General features: G+C 46.7%; 1 protein-coding gene across 1 annotated transcript in view; it reads right to left on the bottom strand.

Annotated features, from left to right (window-relative positions):
• Positions 1 to 680: 680 nt before the first annotated feature.
• Positions 681 to 25,231, bottom strand: part of LOC124023888 (brain-specific angiogenesis inhibitor 1-associated protein 2-like) — a gene marked incomplete at its 3' end in the record, with an annotated part of 86,726 nt that continues 62,175 nt past the window's right edge. The window contains exons 5-11 of the mRNA XM_046338051.1: positions 24,419 to 24,556; positions 7,694 to 7,846; positions 5,238 to 5,513; positions 2,219 to 2,386; positions 1,654 to 1,723; positions 1,187 to 1,388; positions 681 to 749 (exon numbers count right to left, since the gene is read on the bottom strand). Coding sequence (XP_046194007.1) covers positions 681 to 749; positions 1,187 to 1,388; positions 1,654 to 1,723; positions 2,219 to 2,386; positions 5,238 to 5,513; positions 7,694 to 7,846; positions 24,419 to 24,556 — 1,076 coding nt within the window. The remainder of the gene's footprint in view (positions 750 to 1,186; positions 1,389 to 1,653; positions 1,724 to 2,218; positions 2,387 to 5,237; positions 5,514 to 7,693; positions 7,847 to 24,418; positions 24,557 to 25,231) is intronic.

Below are 25,231 nucleotides of genomic sequence, written 5' to 3'. Positions count from 1 at the left end.
CTAGGATATTATCTACTTACTTCACCTGAACGGTGTAGTACTGGCTAGGATATTATCTACTCACTTCACCTGAACGGTGTAGTACTGGCTAGGATATTATCTACTTACTTCACCTGAACGGTGTAGTACTGGCTAGGATATTATCTACTCACTTCACCTGAACGGTGTAGTACTGGCTAGGATATTATCTACTTACTTCACCTGAACGGTGTAGTACTGGCTAGGATATTAGCTACTTACTTCACCTGAACGGTGTAGTACTGGCTAGGATATTAGCTACTTACTTCACCTGAACGGTGTAGTACTGGCTAGGATATTATCTACTTACTTCACCTGAACGGTGTAGTACTGGCTAGGATATTATCTACTTACTTCACCTGAACGGTGTAGTACTGGCTAGGATATTATCTACTTACTTCACCTGAACGGTGTAGTACTGGCTAGGATATTATCTCCTTCCTTCACCTGAACGGTGTAGTACTGGCTAGGATATTATCTACTTACTTCACCTGAACGGTGTAGTACTGGCTAGGATATTATCTACTTACTTCACCTGAACGGTGTAGTACTGGCTAGGATATTATCTCCTTCCTTCACCTGAACGGTGTAGTACTGGCTAGGATATTATCTACTTACTTCACCTGAACGGTGTAGTACTGGCTAGGATATTAGCTACTTACTTCACCTGAAGCTTCTCCTTCTCACTCTCTGGCAGCACACGTGTGTAAGAGAAGGGGAACCAGCCACGCCTGAGGAGGGAAACAGGTAAGATGAGTTAAGATGAAGACACATGCTGGAAACTACATTAGATCTGAATCCTCTTGAGATCTGCGGTTAACTCGGACTTCTGTGGAAATCACACATTGATGTTTAACCAAAGACTTGCGCAAAATCCTCAGTTCTGAATGTCAGTCTACAGGTTAATATGCAGCACAGGAGGTTGGTGACACCTTCATTGGGGAGGACGGGCTCGTGGTAATGGCTGGAGCGGAGTAAGTGGAATGGTATCAAATGCATCAAACACATGGTTTCCATGGTTTCCATGGTTTCCATGGGTTTGATGCCATTCCATTGACTCCGTTCCAGACATTATTATGAGCCGTCCTCCCCTCAGCAGCCTCCATTGATATGTACTACTGAACACACAAGCTTTCATTCCATGTCTCTGTGACAGACATACACTTACATCTTGTTCTTCTCGTTCTCCCCGTAGTGCCATCCGTCACGGGCCTCTGGGACCAGCAGGGTGATGATGTCTCCCTCAGAGAAGCTGAGCAGGGTGCTGTTGTCTCCGGCCGCGTGGGAGAAGATGGCCTGGACACGGGCACGACCGTTCTTCTCCAGCCCCGCTGCCATGGAGCTCGACCTGGGCAGGGTACGGGTCTCACCTGGGGCCGGGGTGGAGAAGGGGAACATCAGTGTCACGCTACACAGCACAATGTGGCTCCTGGAAGAGTTTTTACTAAGGAAGATGCTATATTAGTTGCTAACTTGGTTACTAAGACTAGCTGATTCACAGCGTCATTGTTATTCCCATCTGCTTTGAGGAGATTAACCTGTTTACGTGACACTGGCAGTATACGGTTCTCTTACCAGACAGTAACGTAACAGTTATCTACCAGAGACTAGCAGAGTTAGCTTAAGTTCTCTTACCAACAGAGGTCTTGTTCTTGGCAGGCTGGGGCCTGCGGACGGGCAGGGTATTGGAGTAGTGCTCACTGACCTGCATAGAGATACATGCATTACCTGTATATTATCTACATGACCTGTATATTATCTACATGACCTGTATATTATCTACATACAGTGTGTGTGTGAGATATATATATATATATATATATATGCTCAGTAGACAGTTTATTAGGTACACTACCCCGTTCATGAAAATAGACCACTCCTACAGACAGTGAGTCACGTAGCTGTGGCTTGCATTATAAAGCAGGCAGGCAGGCATCGAGGCATTCAGTTACTGTTCAATTGTACGTTAGAATGGGAAAAAACAAAGTGACCTAAGCGATCACCAATCACATTGCTTGTTTTGACCCAGTGTAGAAACAACATTTACAGAATCATCTGCATCCACTTGAATATTAACAGACACACATTTACATAACATTTTAGCATTAGCAGACACTAAGATGGATCCCTGGATGATATCAATTGTACAATATACCACCAGTATATATACTATATATGTAATTCTGTGTTCTGTGCTGACCTGTCTCTGGGTGGGGGCCTGTCCCTGGGGTAGGGAAGGGGCCTGGGGGGAGGAGGGTCTTCCTTGGAGCTGGGAGACTGACACCCCACCCTCTGTCCAGTACTCTTCCTCTCCGTGGAGTCCTGTCGTACCGTTCACCATGGAAATCCCATCTGAACCCATCAGCCTCTGGAAACACGGAATATATACATTCAGAAACATGCACTACAGCAGGGATCATCAACGAGATTTACCTGCAGGCAACAACAAAATGATTGAGCGCATGATCGGTGGGCCGGAACATGATCGGTGGGCCGGAACATGATCGGTGGGCCGGAACATGATCATTTGTAGACGGTAAATTTGACGGGCCACCAGTTGGGGAAGTGTGCACTACATGACACATTAACACCAGTAGTATACTGTACATACATTCATATACAGTCTGGTATCTATAGTGTGTGTAGGAGAAGCTACAGTATATCCATACGGTCTGGTATCTACAGTGTGTGTAGGAGAAGCTACAGTATATCCATATACAGTCTGGTATCTATAGTGTGTGTAGGAGAAGCTACAGTATATCCATATACAGTCTGGTATCTATAGTGTGTGTAGGAGAAGCTACAGTATATCCATACGGTCTGGTATCTATAGTGTGTGTAGGAGAAGCTACAGTATATCCATACGGTCTGGTATCTATAGTGTGTGTAGGAGAAGCTACAGTATATCTATATACGGTCTGGTATCTACAGTGTGTGTAGGAGAAGCTACAGTATATCCATACGGTCTGGTATCTACAGTGTGTGTAGGAGAAGCTACAGTATATCTATATACGGTCTGGTATCTATAGTGTGTGTAGAAGAAGCTACAGTATATCTATATACGGTCTGGTATCTACAGTGTGTGTAGGAGAAGCTACAGTATATCCATACGGTCTGGTATCTACAGTGTGTGTAGGAGAAGCTACAGTATATCCATACGGTCTGGTATCTACAGTGTGTGTAGGAGAAGCTACAGTATATCTATATACGGTCTGGTATCTATAGTGTGTGTAGAAGAAGCTACAGTATATCTATATACGGTCTGGTATCTACAGTGTGTGTAGGAGAAGCTACAGTATATCCATATACAGTCTGGTATCTATAGTGTGTGTAGGAGAAGCTACAGTATATCTATATACAGTCTGGTATCTACAGTGTGTGTAGGAGAAGCTACAGTATATCTATATACGGTCTGGTATCTATAGTGTGTGTAGAAGAAGCTACAGTATATCTATATACGGTCTGGTATCTACAGTGTGTGTAGGAGAAGCTACAGTATATCCATATACAGTCTGGTATCTATAGTGTGTGTAGAAGAAGCTACAGTATATCCATATACAGTCTGGTATCTATAGTGTGTGTAGGAGAAGCTACAGTATATCCATATACAGTCTGGTATCTATAGTGTGTGTAGGAGAAGCTACAGTATATCCATATACAGTCTGGTATCTATAGTGTGTGTAGGAGAAGCTACAGTATATCCATATACAGTCTGGTATCTATAGTGTGTGTAGGAGAAGCTACAGTATATCCATACACAGTCTTGCGTTCAATGTTTCGTCTAGAACAGGGACAGGCTACTTATGATGGGGGTGGGGCCAAATCAAATATGATGGGGGTGGGGCCAAATCAAATATGATGGGGGTACCCACACCCGTACCCACACCCGTACCCACACCCGTACCCACACCCGTACCCACACATGCAGCAACTTTGTGAGCAAAATATTTTAGCGGCCCCCCTCTTGACAGCAGAGAGAACTTTTAGAGGTCATTTCCTGCAATTCTTCACCTTCTGCCATGGAGCATAGAGACGATTTAACCAGTTTGTTGACTGACTTCCTGGGGGTTTATTCAGAAAGTGAAATGATGGATAAAAGCTTTTGGCAAAGATCCAGTTAGAGAATGAATATTCAGACAGAGGTGTTGTTTATAGGTCATATGTAAAGCCTCCACTTCTCATCTTACAAAACGAGTTTAATACCTAATTAATACGCTGCATCATTAAAAGTGTAATATGTAAATGAGTAGTTTAGTTTCCCCACCGAGGGCCAGGAGTCTGGCTTACAGGCAGATTTAGTCTGTTTACTCAGGAAGCAGAGACAATTTATTCACAGACACACTCGCCTGAAATCCAAGCTTAAATTAAGAGTATCAATGAATTTGTTGTAATTAGGTGTGTATTCTCTACATTTCTTATATACTCATATTATTATTAGCCCTTAAACGACTTAAACTGTTGAAACGAAATCAACTTCCAGACTGCCCCAATGTCACGCCCTGGTCGTAGTATTTTGTGTTTTCTTCATGTATTTGGTCAGGCCAGGGTGTGACATGGGTTTTTGTATGTGGTGTGTAGCTTAGTGAGATTGTAGCTTAGTGGGGTGTTCTAGGAGAGTCTATGGCTGTCTGAAGTGGTTCTCAATCAGAGGCAGGTGTTTATCGTTGTCTCTGATTGGGAACCATATTTAGGCAGCCATATTCTTTGGTTGTATTGTGGGTGATTGTCTTGATGTCCTTAGTCTGTGTTAGTTTGCACCAGTTAAGGCTGTTTCGGTTTTCACTACATTTATTGTTTTGTAGAGTTTGTGTTTTGGATTTGTGTTACGTTGTGTGATTAAACATGGATCGCAATATACACGCTGCAGTTTGGTCCGACTCTCCTTCACCACATGAAAACCGTGACACCCAACTCGGGTTGCCCCAGACCCACCACTCACCGCGTGGTGCCCCAGACCCACCACTCACCGCCTGGTGCCCCAGACCCACCACTCACCGCCTGGTGCCCCAGACCCACCACTCACCGCCTGGTGCCCCAGACCCACCACTCACCGCCTGGTGCCCCAGACCCACCACTCACCGCCTGGTGCCCCAGACCCACCACTCACCGCCTGGTGCCCCAGACCCACCACTCACCGCCTGGTGCCCCAGACCCACCACTCACCGCCTGGTGCCCCAGACCCACCACTCACCGCCTGGTGCCCCAGACCCACCACTCACCGCCTGGTGTCCCAGCCCACCACCCATGAAGACAGCCAGTTCTGGGGGGACAGGGAGTGGCTGAGCCCCGGGGATGGGGTCAGAGATGACCAGGTTGGACAGGTTAGACTTGGAGGTGTTCAGGGGGCTGGAGCCCCCCATGGTCAGGGAAGCGGTGCCCGTGCTGGACCCGGAGCCCATCTGCTGGGCTAGGAGCATGGCCCGCTCTGGTAGCTTGTTGGGGTCTGAACAAGCCTGCTGCCATACTGGGATCTTCTGGGTCAGCAGGTCTTTACCCTGGACAGATAGAGATCAATCAATAAGTCAACACACACCAGATGAGGCTATAGACAACAGTCATTGATTAGTGTAACACATGGAAGCTATAACACACAACTACGATTTAGAGATCTACTTCTCTAGACGGAAGCTATAACACATGACTAAGATTTAGAGATCTACTTCTCTAGACGGAAGCTATAACACATTACTAAGATTTAGAGATCTACTTCTCTAGACGGAAGCTATAACACATGACTAAGATTTAGAGATCTACTTCTCTAGATGGAAGCTATAACACATGACTAAGATTTAGAGATCTACTTCTCTAGATGGAAGCTATAACACATGACTAAGATTTAGAGATCTACTTCTCTAGACGGAAGCTATAACACATGACTAAGATTTAGAGATCTACTTCTCTAGACGGAAGCTATAACACATGACTAAGATTTAGAGATCTACTTCTCTAGACGGAAGCTATAACACATGACTAAGATTTAGAGATCTACTTCTCTAGATGGAAGCTATAACACATGACTAAGATTTAGAGATCCACTTCTTTAGATCCTTGTCGTCTTGACTACAACGTCTGCCACACCAAGCTCTTCTGATCTAACACACATCATCACCTTGAAGATCTCCAGTCATCTTTCATGGTAACTTTCACTCTCCCTCCAACATTCCTGTTCTGTTCCTCTCTTATATTCCCTCTCTCTCTGGGTTCCAAATGGCTTTCTATTCCCACCCTACTTTGTATGGGCTCTGGGCTAAACTAGTGCACTATGTAGGGAATAGGGTGCCATTTAAGAGACAGCCTCTATTCAGCCCCATTCATCCCAGAGAGCAGAGCAGCTTCCCTGTGTGTGTGTGTGTGTGTGTGTGTGTGTGTGTGTGTGTGTGTGTGTGTGTGTGTGTGTGTGTGTGTGTGTGTGTGTGTGTGTGTGTGTGTGTGTGTGTGTGTACAACCAACCAGGCTGCACCAATGAGTCCCAGGTGACTCAGACCACCAGACCACAACCTCGATGCTTCGCTGCGGCAGCTGTACTCTCATTCTCTCGCTCGCCAGTCTCTCTTACTCACTCCGTCTCTGTGTGTCTCTCTCTCTCTCTCTCTCTCTCTCTCTCTCTCTCTCTCTCTCTCTGTGCATCTCTCTCTTTCCCCTCTCTCCGAGAGGACTCTTCAGCACAGCCTTTGAGCTCTTCCCACACACACCCCCGTGCTGATTAAACCACTGGACTCCATGTTCTAGAAATGGTCAGCAGCAGTGTGTGTGTTTGTACGTACTTGTCGCCCCATCCGCCACACACACCAACCCTCCCTCCTTAGTGATCCCAGGAAACAGCTGCACTAACACCCACCCATCCACCCACACCTGTACAACCTCTTTACATATCCTCCTCTCCTTAACGTTTCTCAGGAAATACGGTATTATTCATATGCAGCAATGAAATAGACTATGAATATTATATCAACTGGATCTATCATGAAGCCAGAACATCTCCTAACAGCCTGTCATATATTATGTCCCAAATGGTAACCTTTCAAAGAGGGCCCTGGTCTAAAGTAGTGCACTACATAGGGAATAGGGTGCCATTTGGGATGATACCTTAATCAGTTTTGACAAATAGAGTTGTGATGAGATGACCCCAGGCCAAGGTCACAGAGTTATATATACACACTTTGCACATTATTCCATTGCAAATCTACCATTCCAGTGTTTTACTTGCTATATTGTATTTACTTTGCCACCATGGCCTTTTTTGCCTTTACCTCCCTTCTCACCTAATTTGCTCACATTGTATATAGACTTGTTTCTACTGTATTATTGACTGTATGTTTGTTTTACTCCATGTGTAACTCTGTGTTGTTGTATCTGTCGAACTGCTTTGCTTTATCTTGGCCAGGTCGCAATTGTAAATGAGAACGTGTTCTCAACTGGCCTACCTGGTTAAATAAAGGTGAAATAAAATAAAACACACACACACAATATATCTATATATTTGTATACATAGATTATATTACAGAGAAGTATAGGCTTATCATTCAGTTATATGACCATTATAAACAGCAGAAAATATGACTGATTACACCATTGACACAGACAGATACCAAACCCATGCATTTTACATTGCCACCTGGACAACAAACCCCCCCCCCCACCACCACCCCACAGAGCCTTTTGTTTTAACCCTTACCTTGCCGTGGTAGGCACTGCTGTTCTTGGCCACAGCACACTGTCTGTCCACCAGGAAACAGTACCTCCTGCGCTCCTCAGACAGAGCAGTCTTGTAGCCCTCTGCTATGAAGGTGTCCAGTTCACTCTGCTTACTACTGATGGTCTCCACAAACTACAGGACAAAACACAGGAGACAAGAGGTGAGACAGTGGCCCTCCAAAACACACCTTTATATGTTAGGACAATGTCAACTGTATTGTAAACAGCGATTGTGCACCTGTGTGTGTTGATAATGAACTCCGTAATAACAGTGGCATTCCTATGTGTGAACACTCATTCTGGGAAAGAGAGTTTATTAATCTCCGACACTGGAGATCAGATATATGACTCTATTCCAACACACACACACAAGAGTGGAGCTCCCAGCCAGTCAGCCATTGTTATTGACTTGTATCATATCTCTACAGTGTGAGTGACAGACAGTATCTAATGAGACCGCTCTCTCACTCTCGATCCACACACAATACAGAAATCTCACAACAATCATATTCAATCATAATACCCTATTCTCCCGTAGCTTCATCAGTCAAGGCTGATTAGAGCCGAAAGGAACGAGGCTGATTAGAGCCGAAAGGAACGAGGCTGATGATTAGAGCCGAAAGGAACGAGGCTGATGATTAGAGCCGAAAGGAACGAGGCTGATGATTAGAGCCAAAAGGAACGAGGCTGATTAGAGCCGAAAGGAACGAGGCTGATGATTAGAGCCGAAAGGAACGAGGCTGATTAGAGCCGAAAGGAACGAGGCTGATGATTAGAGCCAAAAGGAACGAGGCTGATTAGAGCCGAAAGGAACGAGGCTCATTAGAGCCGAAAGGAACGAGGCTCATTAGAGCCGAAAGGAACGAGGCTGATTAGAGCCGAAAGGAACGAGGCTGATTAGATTTGAAATGTACCACTATCCACTGAGCTCTGGGGTGTATTCATTAGACGAAGACCGTAGCAAACAGTTGAAAAAAATGTTTTGTTATGCAAAATATTTACTCCAAATGGAAAACCATTGCATCAAAAAGGAAAGTTCAGTTTTATTCCATTAGGTTGTATGGTTGTGTTTGAGACAGAGCAGTTACACATCTTCACCAGCACTGGGCGCTGTTTCCCCACTGACTAACAATGGACACCTGTACATTGGAATTTCAACTGCGTTGGAATCAACAAAACCAGACAGATGAAACTGAACACCATGAAAACTCCTTTAGATGGATGAAATAGCTTGTGCATTAGGATAAACCCACCAACTATCCTTTACAACAACTCAGAGCAGACAACCTGAGATGGAAGGATCATGACTAGAGATTCCTGTGTCTGTATGTGTGTCTGTGTCTGTGTGTGTGTGTGTGTCTGTGTGTATGTCTGTGTGTGTGTGTGTCTGTGTGTGTGTGTGTGTCTGTGTGTATGTCTGTGTGTGTGTGTGTGTCTGTGTGTGTGTCTGTGTGTATGTCTGTGTGTGTGTGTCCGTGTGTGTCTCTGTCTCTGTGTGTCTCTGTCTCTGTGTCTGTGTGTGTGTGTCTGTGTGTGTGTGTCTGTGTGTGTGTGTCTGTGTGTGTGTGTCTCTGTGTGTGTGTGTCTGTGTGTGTGTCCCAGCCAGAGTAGAGAAATAAAGCGAGTCAGTAGTCGTGATGGGAGCCATTTCAATGAACCATTACAGCACAGAATGGAATACAGAAGTCTGACAAGATGAAGATGGTTTTATTCTCTTTATTAGTTATTTCTGTTTCATGAAAAAGTTAGACTGCTGTGGAATGAGTCACGCTACATACTGCAGAGAGAGAGAGCGAGGGAGAGAAAAGACAGTATCTGGACCAGCACGTTTGATAAGACTGACATTTCAGCCTGTTTTGGTGGGATGGATCTTTGGCCTGCCAGGCTCGGGTGGTGGCTGAGGTCAGGCTCGGGTGGTGGCTGAGGTCAGGCTCGGGTGGTGGCTGAGGTCAGGCTCGGGTGGTGGCTGAGGTCAGGCTCGGGTGGTGGCTGAGGTCAGGCTCGGGTGGTGGCTGAGGTCAGGCTCGGGTGGTGGCTGAGGTCAGGCTCGGGTGGTGGCTGAGGTCAGGCTCGGGTGGTGGCTGAGGTCAGGCTCGGGTGGGGGCTGAGGTCAGGCTCGGGTGGTGGCTGAGGTCCACGATGATCTTCTCTGCCTTCCTGTGACATTTCTTCAGCCTCCTGAGGTTGAAGAGGTGCTATTGCGCCTTCTTCACCACACTGTCTGTGTGAATGGACCATTTCAGATTGTCAGTGATTGCAAGCAGAGGAACTTGAAGCTTTTCACCCTCTCCAGAGCAGCCCCATCGATGTGGATGGGGGTGTGTTTTCTCTCTCTCTCTCTCTCTCTCTCTCTCTCTCTCTCTCTCTCTCTCTCTCTCTCTCTCTCTCTCTCTCTCTCTCTCTCTCTCTCTCTCTCTCTCTCTCTCTCTCTCTCTCCCTCCCTCCCTCCATCCATCCATCCATCCATCCATCCATCCATCCATCCATCCATCCATCCATCCATCCATCCATCCATTTAAAAGTTTGGGGTCACTTAGTTAGTTGAATAGTGGAGACCAGAGTCTATCAAACTTGGGCTGTCTCTTGTGGAGGTCATAAGTGAGCTTTTCAAGAGGAAGAAAGTCAACAATCTGGTCAATCCACATTTTAAATATAGGGGGGGTATTAGAGGCCCACAATAGAAGAATACATTTCTTAGCAAAGTATGTAATAGTCATAAGCAAATTTTCTCTGTCAGGATCAAGAACAAAGTCCTGCTTGGCATTAAGAAGATAGATACACGGGGTCATATCAAACTGTACCTCTAGTATTTTCTGTGCAGCAGTATGTACAGATTGCTAGAATCTGGCAATCTCCCTACAGCCCCAAAATACATGCATATAGGTTCCACTTTCAGAGGTACATCTTTTACAGTTAGGAGACATATCTGTTTTCATTCCATGGAGTCTCAAAGGAGTATAATACAATTTGTACAAAAATTTGTAATTAGATTCTTTCATTTTTACACTGGTAGAGGAGCAGTATACCCTGTCGCAAACCTCCGCCCATAACTCATCACTGATAGTCAGACCAAGGTCCTTTTCCCAGATTATTTTCAAAGGAGTAAAGGAGGAGCTTCCTTTCTCAGAAAGGAGTCTATAGATGTAATATATTTTGCCTTTAATGGATTGTGCTGTGACAAGAAGGGTTTCAACTTCATTCAACTGAGTTCTAAACCTCCTCTTGGAGGTAAATGAGGAAATTACATGTCTAATTTGAAGATATTTAAAAAAATGGGATCTTGGCACATCGAATTCACTGCAGAGCTCTTGAAAGGAGTAGGTGTTATGGACATTAGAGTAGTATGTATAGTCCATAGATGAGCTATTATTCTCTCTCCAGATATCTATCAGTCCCATCTCTTTAGTAAGAGAGTTCAACATCTTTGCAGATCTAGGATTTGTGGTGGGGACTTGAGATGATTTGTCTAGGGTTGGGTTAAGGGTACAATTAAAATCTCCGGCCACCACGCCAAAGGAGACACAATGCTCATTGAACAGGGTTATAATTTTTGACATGAAGGCAGGAGTATCTGTGTTAGGGGCGTATATGTTTAATATAGTAATTGGTTGACCATATAGTGACCCAGTTATCAAAATAAATCTCCCCTCCGGATCAGATATGTTTTTGTCTATTATGAATGGAACATTTTTATGGATAAGTATGGCTGTGCCTCTACTGTTTGATTTGAAAGATGAGAAATAAACCTGTCCCACCCAAGCTCTGCGGAGTTTGGCATTATGTTCAGCATCACAGAGGTGTGTCTCTTGTAATAGCGCGATGTCTGCTTTTTCCTTTTTTAGAGCACATAGTATCTTTTTTCGTTTTATTGCATGACCTAGACCATGGCAGTTCCATGTCAATAGATTTAAGGTACTAGTCATCGTCATCGAGCAGTAATCAAACTTTAGTGCAAGTCATCGCTGGGTAAAAGTGGATAGTAATTACAGCTGCGTTCACATAAAAGGAAAATAAATGGTGTACATAAAATAATCATCTCTGAACACCCCAGCCGAGTTCCCAAACAACTCGACACATCCCGTTGGATCTATTACCCCCCCTCAGTCTCAATTCTGTGTTCCGAATAAAACAAAAACCGGGAACAGTTAGCAACGCACAACGTCTCTCTCTCCCCACCAAAGAAATGCCTCATCCTCTCCACCCTGCATTGAGTAAATAACACAGTTGCCCTCGTCCAGACCTCAGTAAAAGAGGGGAGAAAAATAAAATCAATAGCCCAGCCTACATATACCTCCCCCAAGGGACATAGGGAACCCCAGGTAATAATAGCAACAACAAAAAAACAGGGAAATAAAAGTAGGCTGAAACATTAGTAGGCCTAGTTTAGGCTATACAGCCCATCCCTCTCAGTTAAAGGAAAATAAATAGAAATTGGACGGCTATAATGACATTTAGGGGGTGGGTCTCTGGATAGCGGCTATATGTCGTCTTACCTCCTTTAGTAATGGCATTAATCGCATTTAGTCATTGGTCTGTTTCTCATTGGCCAGGATTGTCTTTCAAAAAATGTTTTGCCTCTTCGGGAGTTTTGAAGTGTCGCAAGGCTCCTTGGTGAAGAATCCTGAGCTCGTTTGGGTATTTGAATCCCCTGAAGATGGCTCGGTCAATGGAGTATTTCTTCACTTCGTCAAATTCTCGGCCCTTTCGGCGCATTCCAGCTGACAGGTCCTGGTGTAAAGCGAGTTTGGCGTTTCCCACTGTGATGGTGTTGTTTTTCACCGCCTGTAGGACTCGTTCCTTGTCGGTGAATCTCAGGAAACGTATGGTGATTGGGCGCGGTGGTTGTCTGGCTGCTGCTCGTGGCCAGAGTGCTCGGTGAGCTCTCTCGAGTTCTATGGGCCTGTCAGTGGACAGGTGGTTGTCTGGCTGCTGGTGGGGGCCTCAGTGCTCGGTGAGCTCTCTCGGGTTCTATGGGCCTGTCAGTGGACAGGTGGTTGTCTGGCTGCTGGTGGGGGCCTCAGTGCTCGGTGAGCTCTCTCGAGTTCTATGGGCCTGTCAGTGGACAGGTGGTTGTCTGGCTGCTGGTGGGGGCCTCAGTGCTCGGTGAGCTCTCTCGAGTTCTATGGGCCTGTCAGTGGACAGGTGGTTGTCTGGCTGCTGGTGGGGGCCTCAGTGCTCGGTGAGCTCTCTCGAGTTCTATGGGCCTGTCAGTGGACAGGTGGTTGTCTGGCTGTTGGTGGGGGCCTCAGTGCTCGGTGAGCTCTCTCGAGTTCTATGGGCCTGTCAGTGGACAGGTGGTTGTCTGGCTGCTGGTGGGGGCCTCAGTGCTCGGTGAGCTCTCTCGAGTTCTATGGGCCTGTCGGTGGACAGGTGGTTGTCTGGCTGCTGGTGGGGGCATCAGTGCTCGGTGAGCTCTCTCAAGTTCTATGGGCCTGTCAGTGGACAGGTGGTTGTCTGGCTGCTGGTGGGGGCCTCAGTGCTCGGTGAGCTCTCTCTCCAGTTCTATGGGCCTGTCGGTGGACAGGTGGTTGTCTGGCTGCTGGTGGGGGCCTCAGTGCTCGGTGAGCTCTCTCTCCAGTTCTATGGGCCTGTCAGTGGACAGGTGGTTGTCTGGCTGCTGGTGGGGGCCTCAGTGCTCGGTGAGCTCTCTCTCCAGTTCTATGGGCCTGTCAGTGGACAGGTGGTTGTCTGGCTGCTGGTGGGGGCCTCAGTGCTCAGTGAGCTCTCTCTCCAGTTCTATGGCCCTGTCAGTGGACAGGTGGTTGTCTGGCTGCTGGTGGGGGCCTCAGTGCTCGGTGAGCTCTCTCTCCAGTTCTATGGGCCTGTCGGTGGGCATGTGGAGTCACTCGGGAAGTTTGTCTTGCAGGTAGCGGATCAGTGGCATGTTTCCCTCTTCTTTTTCGCCCAGATTGAATAGGACACAATTATTCCTTCGCCCCCTGTTTTCCAGGTCCTCTGTTTTCTCTTAAAGATGTTAGATTTTCTTTTCAGCATACGCTATTGTGTCCATGGCATCTGTCAATAAGTTTTCCATGGATAGGATTCGCCCCTCTGCCTCGTCCAGGCGCACCGCGTTTATGGTTATCTTGTTGTTGATGTCAGGCAAATGCGTTTTCCAGGATTGTCACCTTGCCCCCTATCGCACTGAGCTGAGAGTTAATGGCATCTAATTTGGTGTTTAGTTCTGTACGTTGGGATCTCAACTCAGAAAGGATGTCTTCGACAGAGTGCGAGGTTGGCATTCGTCGTGCCTCGTGGGGGAGCGGGTTCTCTTGCTCCTGGCTAATGGCGCTAGTTTTTTCTGAAGCTAGCTTCTTCTTGGAGGCTTTTTCCATCGCTAATACTTGAGTCCGGGTAAAAATGTCACCTGTAGTGTCGCCTTTTGTAGCCGCCATGACTTTTTCTTACTAAAGCTAAATGAGTGTGAACTTGGCGTGGAGGTAAGATTATGAATTGGAAACAACTTGTGCGGAGCTCTTAATTCATGCAGGCATCTCGTTCAAGGGTCACGTGATCCCCCATGTCCTTGTTTTTTAAAGAAAAGCACAAAGAACTTTCCTCTGAAACTCATCAGTCTATTCTTGTTCTGAGAAATGAAAGCTATTCCATGCGAGAAATTGCCAAGAAACTGAAGATCTCGTACAACGCTGTGCACTGCTCCCTTCACAGAACAGCGCAAACCAGAATAGAAAGAGGAGTGGGAGGCCCCGGTGCACAACTGAGCTAAAGGACAAGTACATTAGAGTATCTAGTTTGACGAACAGGTGCCACACATGTCCTCAACTGGCAGTACCCGCAAAACACCAGTGTCAACGTCAACAATGAAGAGGTGACTCTGCGATACTGGCCTTCCACGCAGAGTTGCAAAGAAAAAGCCATATCTCAGACTGGCCAAGAAAAAATTAAGATGGGCAAAAGAACACAGACACTGGACAGAGGAACTATGCCGAAAAGGCTAGCATCTCGAAGTCGCCTCTTCAACACACACACACACACACACACACACACACACACACACACACACACACACACACACACACACACACACACACACACACACACACACACACACACACACACACACACACACACACACACACACACACACACACACACACACACACACACACACACACACACACACACACACACACACAAGAATGATAATTCTCTCTATTTATTTCAGCTTTTATTTCTTTCATCACATTCCCAGTGGGTCAGACGTTTACATACACTCAATTAGTATTTGGTAGCATTGCCTTTAAATTGTTTAACTTGGGTCAAACGTTTTGGGTAGCCTTCCACAAGCTTCCCACAAGAAGTTGGGTGAATTGTGTCCCATTCCACCTGACATAGCTGATGTAACTGAGTCAGGTTTGTAGACCTCTTTGCACACACACACTTTGTCAGTTCTGCCCACATATGTTCTATAGGATTGAGGTCAGGGCTTTGTGATGGTGACTCAATACCTTGACTTTGTTGTTCTTAAGCCATTTTGCCACAACATTGGAAGTATGCTTGGGGTCATTGTCCATTTGGAAGACCCAGTTGCGACCAAGCTTTAACTGATGTCTTGAGATGTTCCTTCAATATATCCACATAATTTTTCATCCTCATGATGCCATGTATTTTGTGAAGTGCATCAGTCCATCCTGCAGCAAATCACCCCCACAACATGAGGCTGCCAACCCTGTGCTTCACGGTTGGGATGGTGACTTCGGCTTGCATCCCCCTTTTTCCTCCAAACATGATGATGGTCATTATGGCCAAACAGTTCTATTTTTGTTTAATCAGACCAGAGTCCATTTCTCCAAAAAGTACAATCTTTGTTGCCATGTGCAGTTGCAAACCGTAGTCTGGCTTTATTATGGCAGTTTTGGATCCTTGGCTTCTTCCTTGCTGAGCGGCCTTTCAGGTTATGTCGTTATAGGACGCATTTTTACTGTGCATAGATACTTTTGTACCTGTTTCCTCCAGTCTCTTCACAAGGTCCTTTGCTGTTGTCCTGGGATTGATTTGCACTTTTCGCACCAAAGTATGTTCATTTCTAGAAGACAGAACGCGTCTCCTGCCTGAGCGGTATGACGGCTGCGTGGTCCCATAGTTTTTATACTTGCATACTATTGTTTATGCAGATGAGCGTTGTACCTTCAGGCACTTGGAAATTGCTCCCAAGGATGAACCAGACTTGTGGAGGTCTACAATATTTTTCTGAGGTCTTGGCTGATTTCATTAGATTTTCCCATGATGTCAAGCAAAGAGGCACTGAGTTTGAAGGTAGGGCTTGAAATACATCCACAGGTACACCTCCAATTGACTCACATGATGTCAATTAGCCTTTAGAAGCTTTTAAAGCCATGATATTATTTTCTGGAATTTTCTAAGCTGTTTAAAGGCACAGCCAACTTAGTGTATGTAAACTTCTGACCCACTGGAGTTGTGATACAGTGAATTATAAGTGAAATAATCTGTCTGTGAACTGTTGTTGGAACATTTACTTGTGTCGTGCACAAAGTAGATGTCCTAACCGACCTGCAAAAACAATAGTTTGTCAACAAGAAATTGTTGGACTGGTTGAAAAACGAGTTTTAATGACGCCAACCTAAGTGTATGAAAACTTCTGACTTCAACTGTATATACAATTGGTTAGGACAGCGTCGGGGGTGTGCGCATGTGTGGCGTCGAGGTGTGTGTGTGGTGTGTGTGTGTGTGGCGTCGAGGTGTGTGTGTGGTGTGTGTGTGTGTGTGGTGTTGGGGTGTGTGTGTGTGTGTGTGTGTGGTGTTTGGGTGTGTGTGGTGTTTGGGTGTGTGTGTGTGTGTGTGTAGTGTTGGGGAGTGTAATATTCATCTAAAGGTCCTTCCTGCTGCACCTAGCCTTGGTCCACTCTAGTCAACGACATAACGAGATCATTAGCAACATTAACATCACAGGGCTACTAAGCAGCGTGTGTGTGTGTGTGTGTGTGTGTGTGTGTGTGTGTGTGTGTGTGTGTGTGTGTGTGTGTGTGTGTGTGTGTGTGTGTGTGTGTGTGTGTGTGTGTGTGTGTGTGTGTGTGTGTGTGTGTGTGTGTGTGTGTGTGTGTGTGTGTGTGTGTGTGTGTGTCGTGCTACAAAAGGAAAAGAAAAAGCACTGAACACAGGGATGTAGGAGGGGGAGCGAGGAGGGAAAGAGATGGTGAAGAAGAGAGACAGAGAGCGAACAACAAACAGAGAACCTTAACCATTCCTGTCCTCCACCAGACTGCACTCACACATCATTTACTTCCCTGACACAACAGAAGAGAAGAAAGCATTCTGTCACACCCACCGTCATCTTAAACACATGTTTAGTGTGTTATATTATGAGTAAAAACAGCATCAGCGTGCAACATTCACAACCCTGTTAGAAGGTGTGTTATATGTGTTAGAATGATCCAATCAATCAGCTTTTAATCACTTTCTCTAATAGCATTTCCATGTTAGATATAGTCCCCCCAGGCTGGTGAGGTACTACTGTAGCTGGCTGTTGTCCCCAGGCTGGTGAGGTACTACTGTAGCTGGCTGTTGTCCCCAGGCTGGTGAGGTACTACTGTAGCTGGCTGTTGTTCCCAGGCTGGTGAGGTACTACTGTAGCTGGCTGTTGTTCCCAGGCTGGTGAGGTACTACTGTAGCTGGCTGTTGTTCCCAGGCTGGTGAGGTACTACTGTAGCTGGCTGTTATTCCCAGGCTGGTGAGGTACTACTGTAGCTGGCTGTTGTTCCCAGGCTGGTGAGGTACTACTGTAGCTGGCTGTTGTTCCCAGGCTGGTGAGGTACTACTGTAGCTGGCTGTTATTCCCAGGCTGGTGAGGTACTACTGTAGCTGGCTGTTGTTCCCAGGCTGGTGAGGTACTACTGTAGCTGGCTGTTGTTCCCAGGCTGGTGAGGTACTACTGTAGCTGGCTGTTATTCCCAGGCTGGTGAGGTACTACTGTAGCTGGCTGTTGTTCCCAGGCTGGTGAGGTACTACTGTAGCTGGCTGTTGTTCCCAGGCTGGTGAGGTACTACTGTAGCTGGCTGTTGTTTCAATGTTGACGGTATAAGAGTCTGTGTCGGCTGGTCGGACTGTAGGCTGCGGTTCTGTAGTCCCAGTGGAGTGTGTGTGTGCGCGTTTGTGTGTGAGGGGGACTGTAAGCTGCAGTTGCTTAGTCCCAGTGAGGCTCCAGCACAAATGAGTTGACTCCCCCCTCTCTCCCTCCCTCCCTCGCCCACGGCCATACTGTACGTGATATGATCAGGAAAATTGAGTAGTGTGAAAATGAGAAGGAGATTGCTTTCTCCTCTCCCTGGTAAGGTACCGTGTGTTATTAGGAGCAAGGCTAGATGAGTTGGACCTGTCTGCAGGTGGGCCCAGCAAAGCAAACAGCCAAGCCATACTTTTTAATCAACATACTAGGCTCACCCATATAGAGAATGTGTAACGCTAATGCGCCATTGGTTGATTCGGGTGCATCATGTCCTCTTATCTAATTAACAGTTGTTGTCAAACAGTGAGTCTGGAAAGACCGTTCTCTTCCTCAGTGAATTCTACTAGATGAAAAGCCTAAATGAGTGAAACATCCTCACATTTAAAACATACCTGATTGTTTAAATTTCACACTATTAAAGCGTTCTATTCTCGAAAACCTAAAATGACTACTATTTAGAATGCAAGTATGGGAATTGGGACACGGCCAATGTGTTTGTTTTCTATGACATTGTTTTTGTTTCTCATTTGATGTGTGTATTTTTGTCATTCAGAGCTCATCTGTATAAAGAGGCCTTGGTCGGAGTTTGACTCCCTGATAAAATACAGATAACATAAGTCTGCTAAAGGAATGGGGCTGGAGACAGTGTTAGATAGTGCTCTATACATTACAGTACTCAACACTCTCTCCCTGGTACTCTGACAGACACAATACCGACATCTTGAGACTAAGCTTCAATCTGACATTTTTGTCAAAGAGTTAGTCCCCATAGGAGTGAGTCCCCATAGGAGTGAGTCCCCATAGGAGTGAGTCCCCATAGGAGTGAGTCCCCATAGGAGTGAGTCCCCATAGGAGTGAGTCCCCATAGGAGTTAGTCCCCATAGGAGTTAGTCCCCATAGGAGTGAGTCCCCATAGGAGTTAGTCCCCATAGGAGGGAGTCCCCATAGGAGTGAGTCCCCATAGGAGTGAGTCCCCATAGGAGTGAGTCCCCATAGGAGTGAGTCCCCATAGGAGTGAGTCCCCATAGGAGTGAGTCCCCATAGGAGTTAGTCCCCATAGGAGTTAGTCCCCATAGGAGTTAGTCCCCATAGGAGTGAGTCCCCATAGGAGTGAGTCCCCATAGGAGTGAGTCCCCATAGGAGTTAGTCCCCATAGGAGTTAGTCCCCATAGGAGTTAGTCCCCATAGGAGTTAGTCCCCATAGGAGTTAGTCCCCATAGGAGTTAGTCCCCATAGGAGTTAGTCCCCATAGGAGTGAGTCCCCATAGGAGTGAGTCCCCATAGGAGTGAGTCCCCATAGGAGTGAGTCCCCATAGGAGTGAGTCCCCATAGGAGTTAGTCCCCATAGGAGTTAGTCCCCATAGGAGTTAGTCCCCATAGGAGTTAGTCCCCATAGGAGTTAGTCCCCATAGGAGTTAGTCCCCATAGGAGTTAGTCCCCATAGGAGTGAGTCCCCATAGGAGTGAGTCCCCATAGGAGTGAGTCCCCATAGGAGTTAGTCCCCATAGGAGTTAGTCCCCATAGGAGTTAGTCCCCATAGGAGTTAGTCCCCATAGGAGTTAGTCCCCATAGGAGTTAGTCCCCATAGGAGTGAGTCCCAAAGGAATTAGTCCCATATACATATACGGATGGTTCTTGAAAAAGTACTAGACTAGAAAGTTCTATCTGCATAAACCCCAATGCAAGCCAATCAAAAAGCCTGAACAAATACAGACGGACCAATCAGAACAACACGTCTTTGCCAGTCTAAAAACTGGACATGTCTAAATACTGGACTGTGTCAGATAGGACCTTACGGCTCTGAAATATCAATCTGGGTTCAACCTTAAAGGTTCTATCTGCAATTGCACCCCTCTAAACATGATATATTTACAAATGTCTCAGGGTTTTGATACTCTGCACTTTAGGAACCTTTAAGGTTCACCTTAATGTGTCATGAAAGAAGAAGAAGTCACTACAAAACAGTTCTGAGATCTGGGATTTGAAAACTTTGATGCTCAATATTTTCAAACTATGCTTTGAATAGATGTTATTGGTCACATACACATGTAGCGAAATGCTTATCGTCCCGGCGTCACACAGTGGCAAGCCACATCTAACACACCTAGCCTGTCCCTGTCACCAGAGGAAGGGCTGGAGCATCCAGGAGAGGTAACAGGGGAGCCCAGAAAAACATGAAAAGCTCCCCCTAGGAGGGGTGCATCGCTGATGTGACCTTACGGTCCGGGTTGGCGCCCCCCTCGGGTTCGTGCCATCTTCATGGTCTGTACTCGGCCTTGTCTCAGGGTAGTAAGTTGGTGGTTTGAAGATATTCCTCTAGTGGTGTGGGGACTTTTTACTCAATCACCTTGTCCCGGACCTGATGTTTTCAACTTTCTAACTCTCTGCTTTTTTTTGGCTGTGTTTCTGTACAGCATCGGCTGATGTAAAAAGGGCTTTATAAATACATTTGATTGATTTAAATAAATGTTATTGATGGTCCCTGAACAGCTTCCGCATCACGTCTCACAGCAGCAGTCAGGCTCCAGCTTTAGTATGGATCAGCTGGATGTCTCCTCACTCTGACAGTTCTGTCTGGCTACTCCTCACTACACTGCAGGTCTTATACTAACTCTGACAGTTATGTCTGGCTACTCCTCACTACACTGCAGGTCTTACACTAACTCTGACAGTTCTGTCTGGCTACTCCTCACTACACTGCAGGTCTTATACTAACTCTGACAGTTATGTCTGGCTACTCCTCACTACACTGCAGGTCTTACACTAACTCTGACAGTTATGTCTGGCTACTCCTCACTACACTGCAGGTCTTATACTAACTCTGACAGTTATGTCTGGCTACTCCTCACTACACTGCAGGTCTTACACTAACTCTGACAGTTATGTCTGGCTACTCCTCACTACACTGCAGGTCACTGCAGGTCTTATACTACACTGCAGGTCTTATACTAACTGACAGTTATGTCTGGCTACTCCTCACTACACTGCAGGTCTTATACTAACTCTGACAGTTATGTCTGGCTACTCCTCACTACACTGCAGGTCTTACACTAACTCTGGAATCACACATTTACAAGAGCAAACCTGCTACAGCTACCAGACCTGTTTTTACACAGCGTTCAGCCCAACCCCGTGGGCTGAACTACAGTAACAGGGGACCTGAGCAGAGTGATTCAATCACTGATACATGCCAGAGTAACACAGACACAGAAAAAAAGCTGAGTGAGGGTTTCAAAACAGGACTAGCAAACAGTTTGTTTTCTTACTTATATAATAATAATAATAATATATGCCATTTAGCAGACGCTTTTATCCAAAGCGACTTACAGTCATGTGTGCATACATTCTACGTATGGGTGGTCCCGGGGATCGAACCCACTACCCTGGCGTTACAAGCGCCATGCTCTACCAACTGAGCTACACAGAAGCCAACCCTGTGTGTGTGTGTGTGTGTGTGTGTGTGTGTGTGTGCCTGTGGGACCTCTCTCCCCCTGCCACACTCAGGGCAGAGCAGTACTGTGTCCACGGTTCTCCAATACTCTCCACCCTCAGTCCTGGCCCTGTGTGCATCTAATCAGCATCTAAAGCTAGCCATCAGCCTGGTGGAGCTGTACTACCAACTAACCATCTAAAGCTAGCCATCAGCCTGGTGGAGCTGTACTACCAACTAACCATCTAAAGCTAGCCATCAGCCTGGTGGAGCTGGACTACCAACTAACCATCTAAAGCTAGCCATCAGCCTGGTGGAGCTGAACTACCAACTAACCATCTAAAGCTAGCCATCAGCCTGGTGGAGCTGAACTACCAACTAACCATCAGCCTGGTGGAGCTGAACTACCAACTAACCATCTAAAGCTAGCCATCAGCCTGGTGGAGCTGTACTACCAACTAACCATCTAAAGCTAGCCATCAGCCTGGTGGAGCTGTACTACCAACTAACCATCTAAAGCTAGCCATCAGCCTGGTGGAGCTGTACTACCAACTAACCATCATCTAAAGCTAGCCATCAGCCTGGTGGAGCTGAACTACCAACTAACCATCTAAAGCTAGCCATCAGCCTGGTGGAGCTGAACTACCAACTAACCATCTAAAGCTAGCCATCAGCCTGGTGGAGCTGAACTACCAACTAACCATCAGCCTGGTGGAGCTGAACTACCAACTAACCATCTAAAGCTAGCCATCAGCCTGGTGGAGCTGTACTACCAACTAACCATCTAAAGCTAGCCATCAGCCTGGTGGAGCTGTACTACCAACTAACCATCTAAAGCTAGCCATCAGCCTGGTGGAGCTGTACTACCAACTAACCATCTATAGCTAGCCATCAGCCTGGTGGAGCTGTACTACCAACTAACCATCTATAGCTAGCCATCAGCCTGGTGGAGCTGTACTACCAACTAACCATCTATAGCTAGCCATCAGCCTGGTGGAGCTGTACTACCAACTAACCATCTATAGCTAGCCATCAGCCTGGTGGAGCTGTACTACCAACTAACCATCTAAAGCTAGCCATCAGCCTGGTGGAGCTGTACTACCAACTAACCATCTATAGCTAGCCATCAGCCTGGTGGAGCTGTACTACCAACTAACCATCTATAGCTAGCCATCAGCCTGGTGGAGCTGTACTACCAACTAACCATCTAAAGCTAGCCATCAGCCTGGTGGAGCTGTACTACCAACTAACCATCTAAAGCTAGCCATCAGCCTGGTGGAGCTGTACTACCAACTAACCATCTAAAGCTAGCCATCAGCCTGGTGGAGCTGTACTACCAACTAACCATCTATAGCTAGCCATCAGCCTGGTGGAGCTGTACTACCAACTAACCATCTATAGCTAGCCATCAGCCTGGTGGAGCTGTACTACCAACTAACCATCTATAGCTAGCCATCAGCCTGGTGGAGCTGTACTACCAACTAACCATCTAAAGCTAGCCATCAGCCTGGTGGAGCTGTACTACCAACTAACCATCTAAAGCTAGCCATCAGCCTGGTGGAGCTGTACTACCAACTAACCATCTAAAGCTAGCCATCAGCCTGGTGGAGCTGTACTACCAACTAACCATCTATAGCTAGCCATCAGCCTGGTGGAGCTGAACTACCAACTAACCATCTAAAGCTAGCCATCAGCCTGGTGGAGCTGTACTACCAACTAACCATCTATAGCTAGCCATCAGCCTGGTGGAGCTGTACTACCAACTAACCATCTATAGCTAGCCATCAGCCTGGTGGAGCTGTACTACCAACTAACCATCTATAGCTAGCCATCAGCCTGGTGGAGCTATACTACCAACTAACCATCTATAGCTAGCCATCAGCCTGGTGGAGCTGTACTAACAACTAACCATCTAAAGCTATCCATCAGCCTGGTGGAGCTGTACTACCAACTAACCATCTATAGCTATCCATCAGCCTGGTGGAGCTGTACTACCAACTAACCATCTATAGCTAGCCATCAGCCTGGTGGAGCTGTACTACCAACTAACCATCTAAAGCTAGCCATCAGCCTGGTGGAGCTGTATCACCAACTAACCATCTATAGCTAGCCATCAGCCTGGTGGAGCTGTACTACCAACTAACCATCTATAGCTAGCCATCAGCCTGGTGGAGCTGTATCACCAACTAACCATCTATAGCTAGCCATCAGCCTGGTGGAGCTGTACTACCAACTAACCATCTATAGCTAGCCATCAGCCTGGTGGAGCTGTACTACCAACTAACCATCTAAAGCTAGCCATCAGCCTGGTGGAGCTGTACTACCAACTAACCATCTAAAGCTAGCCATCAGCCTGGTGGAGCTGTACTACCAACTAACCATCTAAAGCTAGCCATCAGCCTGGTGGAGCTGTACTACCAACTAACCATCTAAAGCTAGCCATCAGCCTGGTGGAGCTGTACTACCAACTAACCATCTAAAGCTAGCCATCAGCCTGGTGGAGCTGTACTACCAACTAACCATCTAAAGCTAGCCATCAGCCTGGTGGAGCTGTATCACCAAGGCCATCAGACTGTTAACCAACTACTCATTTGAAGCTAGCTAAGATGGCACAAACAGACCTGGACCTGAGGTGAGCAAAAGTGTGTGTTGACCCCTTTATCCCTTGCTTGTGTGAGTGAGTGAGTGAGTGAGTAGCCGTGTGTCCATGTGTCTGTCTGCGTGTAGCCGTGCGTCCATGTGTCTGTCTGCGTGTGCGTGCATCCATGCGTGTAGCCGTGCGTCCATGTGTCTGTCTGCGTGTAGCCGTGCGTCCATGTGTCTGTCTGCGTGTGCGTGCATCCATGCGTGTAGCCGTGCGTCCATGTGTCTGTCTGCGTGTGCGTGCATCCATGCGTGTAGCCGTGCGTCCATGTGTCTGTCTGCGTGTAGCCGTGCGTCCATGTGTCTGTCTGCGTGTGCGTGCATCCATGCGTGTAGCCGTGCGTCCATGTGTCTGTCTGCGTGTGCGTGCATCCATGCGTGTAGCCGTGCGTCCGTCCGAGCCTGTCGGCCCTTCCATAGAGACTGACCTGCATCTCCTTCTCTCCGTACTTGGAGGGGTTCTTGCTGCCCTGGCTCTTCCTGCGGAGTTTCTTCAGTTCAGCCTGACACTTCTCCAGACTCTCTCCCTTACTCTTGTGCTCCACTTGGTACTTCTTCAACGCAGCCTGAAGGGGGCAGGAGAGAGCACACAGAAAGTTAGTTTATCAGCAATGGGGAGAACAAGTTGCCCTTTTAGAGTTTATCTTAGGTCAGTGTCTAGGGGGCAAATCCTATATGGATCTGTCATAGAGTATGTAACAAGTTGCCCTTTTAGAGCTTGTCTCTCTAAGGCCCTGTGTGTACTATCTATTAGCCTCCTGAAGCCCTGTCATCTTAACTGTCTGAGCACATCTCAACAGCTGTCTATCATGTGGCAGTGCTGTAGACAGACCATTATGGGAGGGTTCATCAGGATTACCATGGTGTGTGTGTGTGTGTTCTGATCCTCCCTCACATTAACTTTAACACGTTTTCTCCCACTCCCACCCTGCCACATCCAGTAATCTGATCTATTCCATGACTAACACATGTGATTCAACTCATCAAGGGCTTGAAGATGAGCTGACCAGTTGAATCAGGATCACACAGTGTGGAACAGGGGGGGGCTCAGGAAAAGGTTTTATGGATAGAGATAATGTAAACTTTGTACTGGTCTCTGACTAGCAATCTATATGGGAACTTTGTACTGGTCGCTGACTAGCAATCTATATGGGAACTTTGTCCAGCGGATTGCTAATCTATATGGGAACTTTGTCCAGCGGATTGCTAATCTATATGGGAACTTTGTCCAGCGGATTGCT

This window comes from Oncorhynchus gorbuscha, unplaced genomic scaffold (genome assembly GCF_021184085.1).
Source record: "Oncorhynchus gorbuscha isolate QuinsamMale2020 ecotype Even-year unplaced genomic scaffold, OgorEven_v1.0 Un_scaffold_1706, whole genome shotgun sequence".
In the NCBI taxonomy this organism is placed as follows: domain Eukaryota; kingdom Metazoa; phylum Chordata; class Actinopteri; order Salmoniformes; family Salmonidae; genus Oncorhynchus; species Oncorhynchus gorbuscha.
The sequence above is the reverse complement of the archived record's forward strand: the minus strand, read 5'-3'. Positions and strand labels throughout refer to the sequence as shown.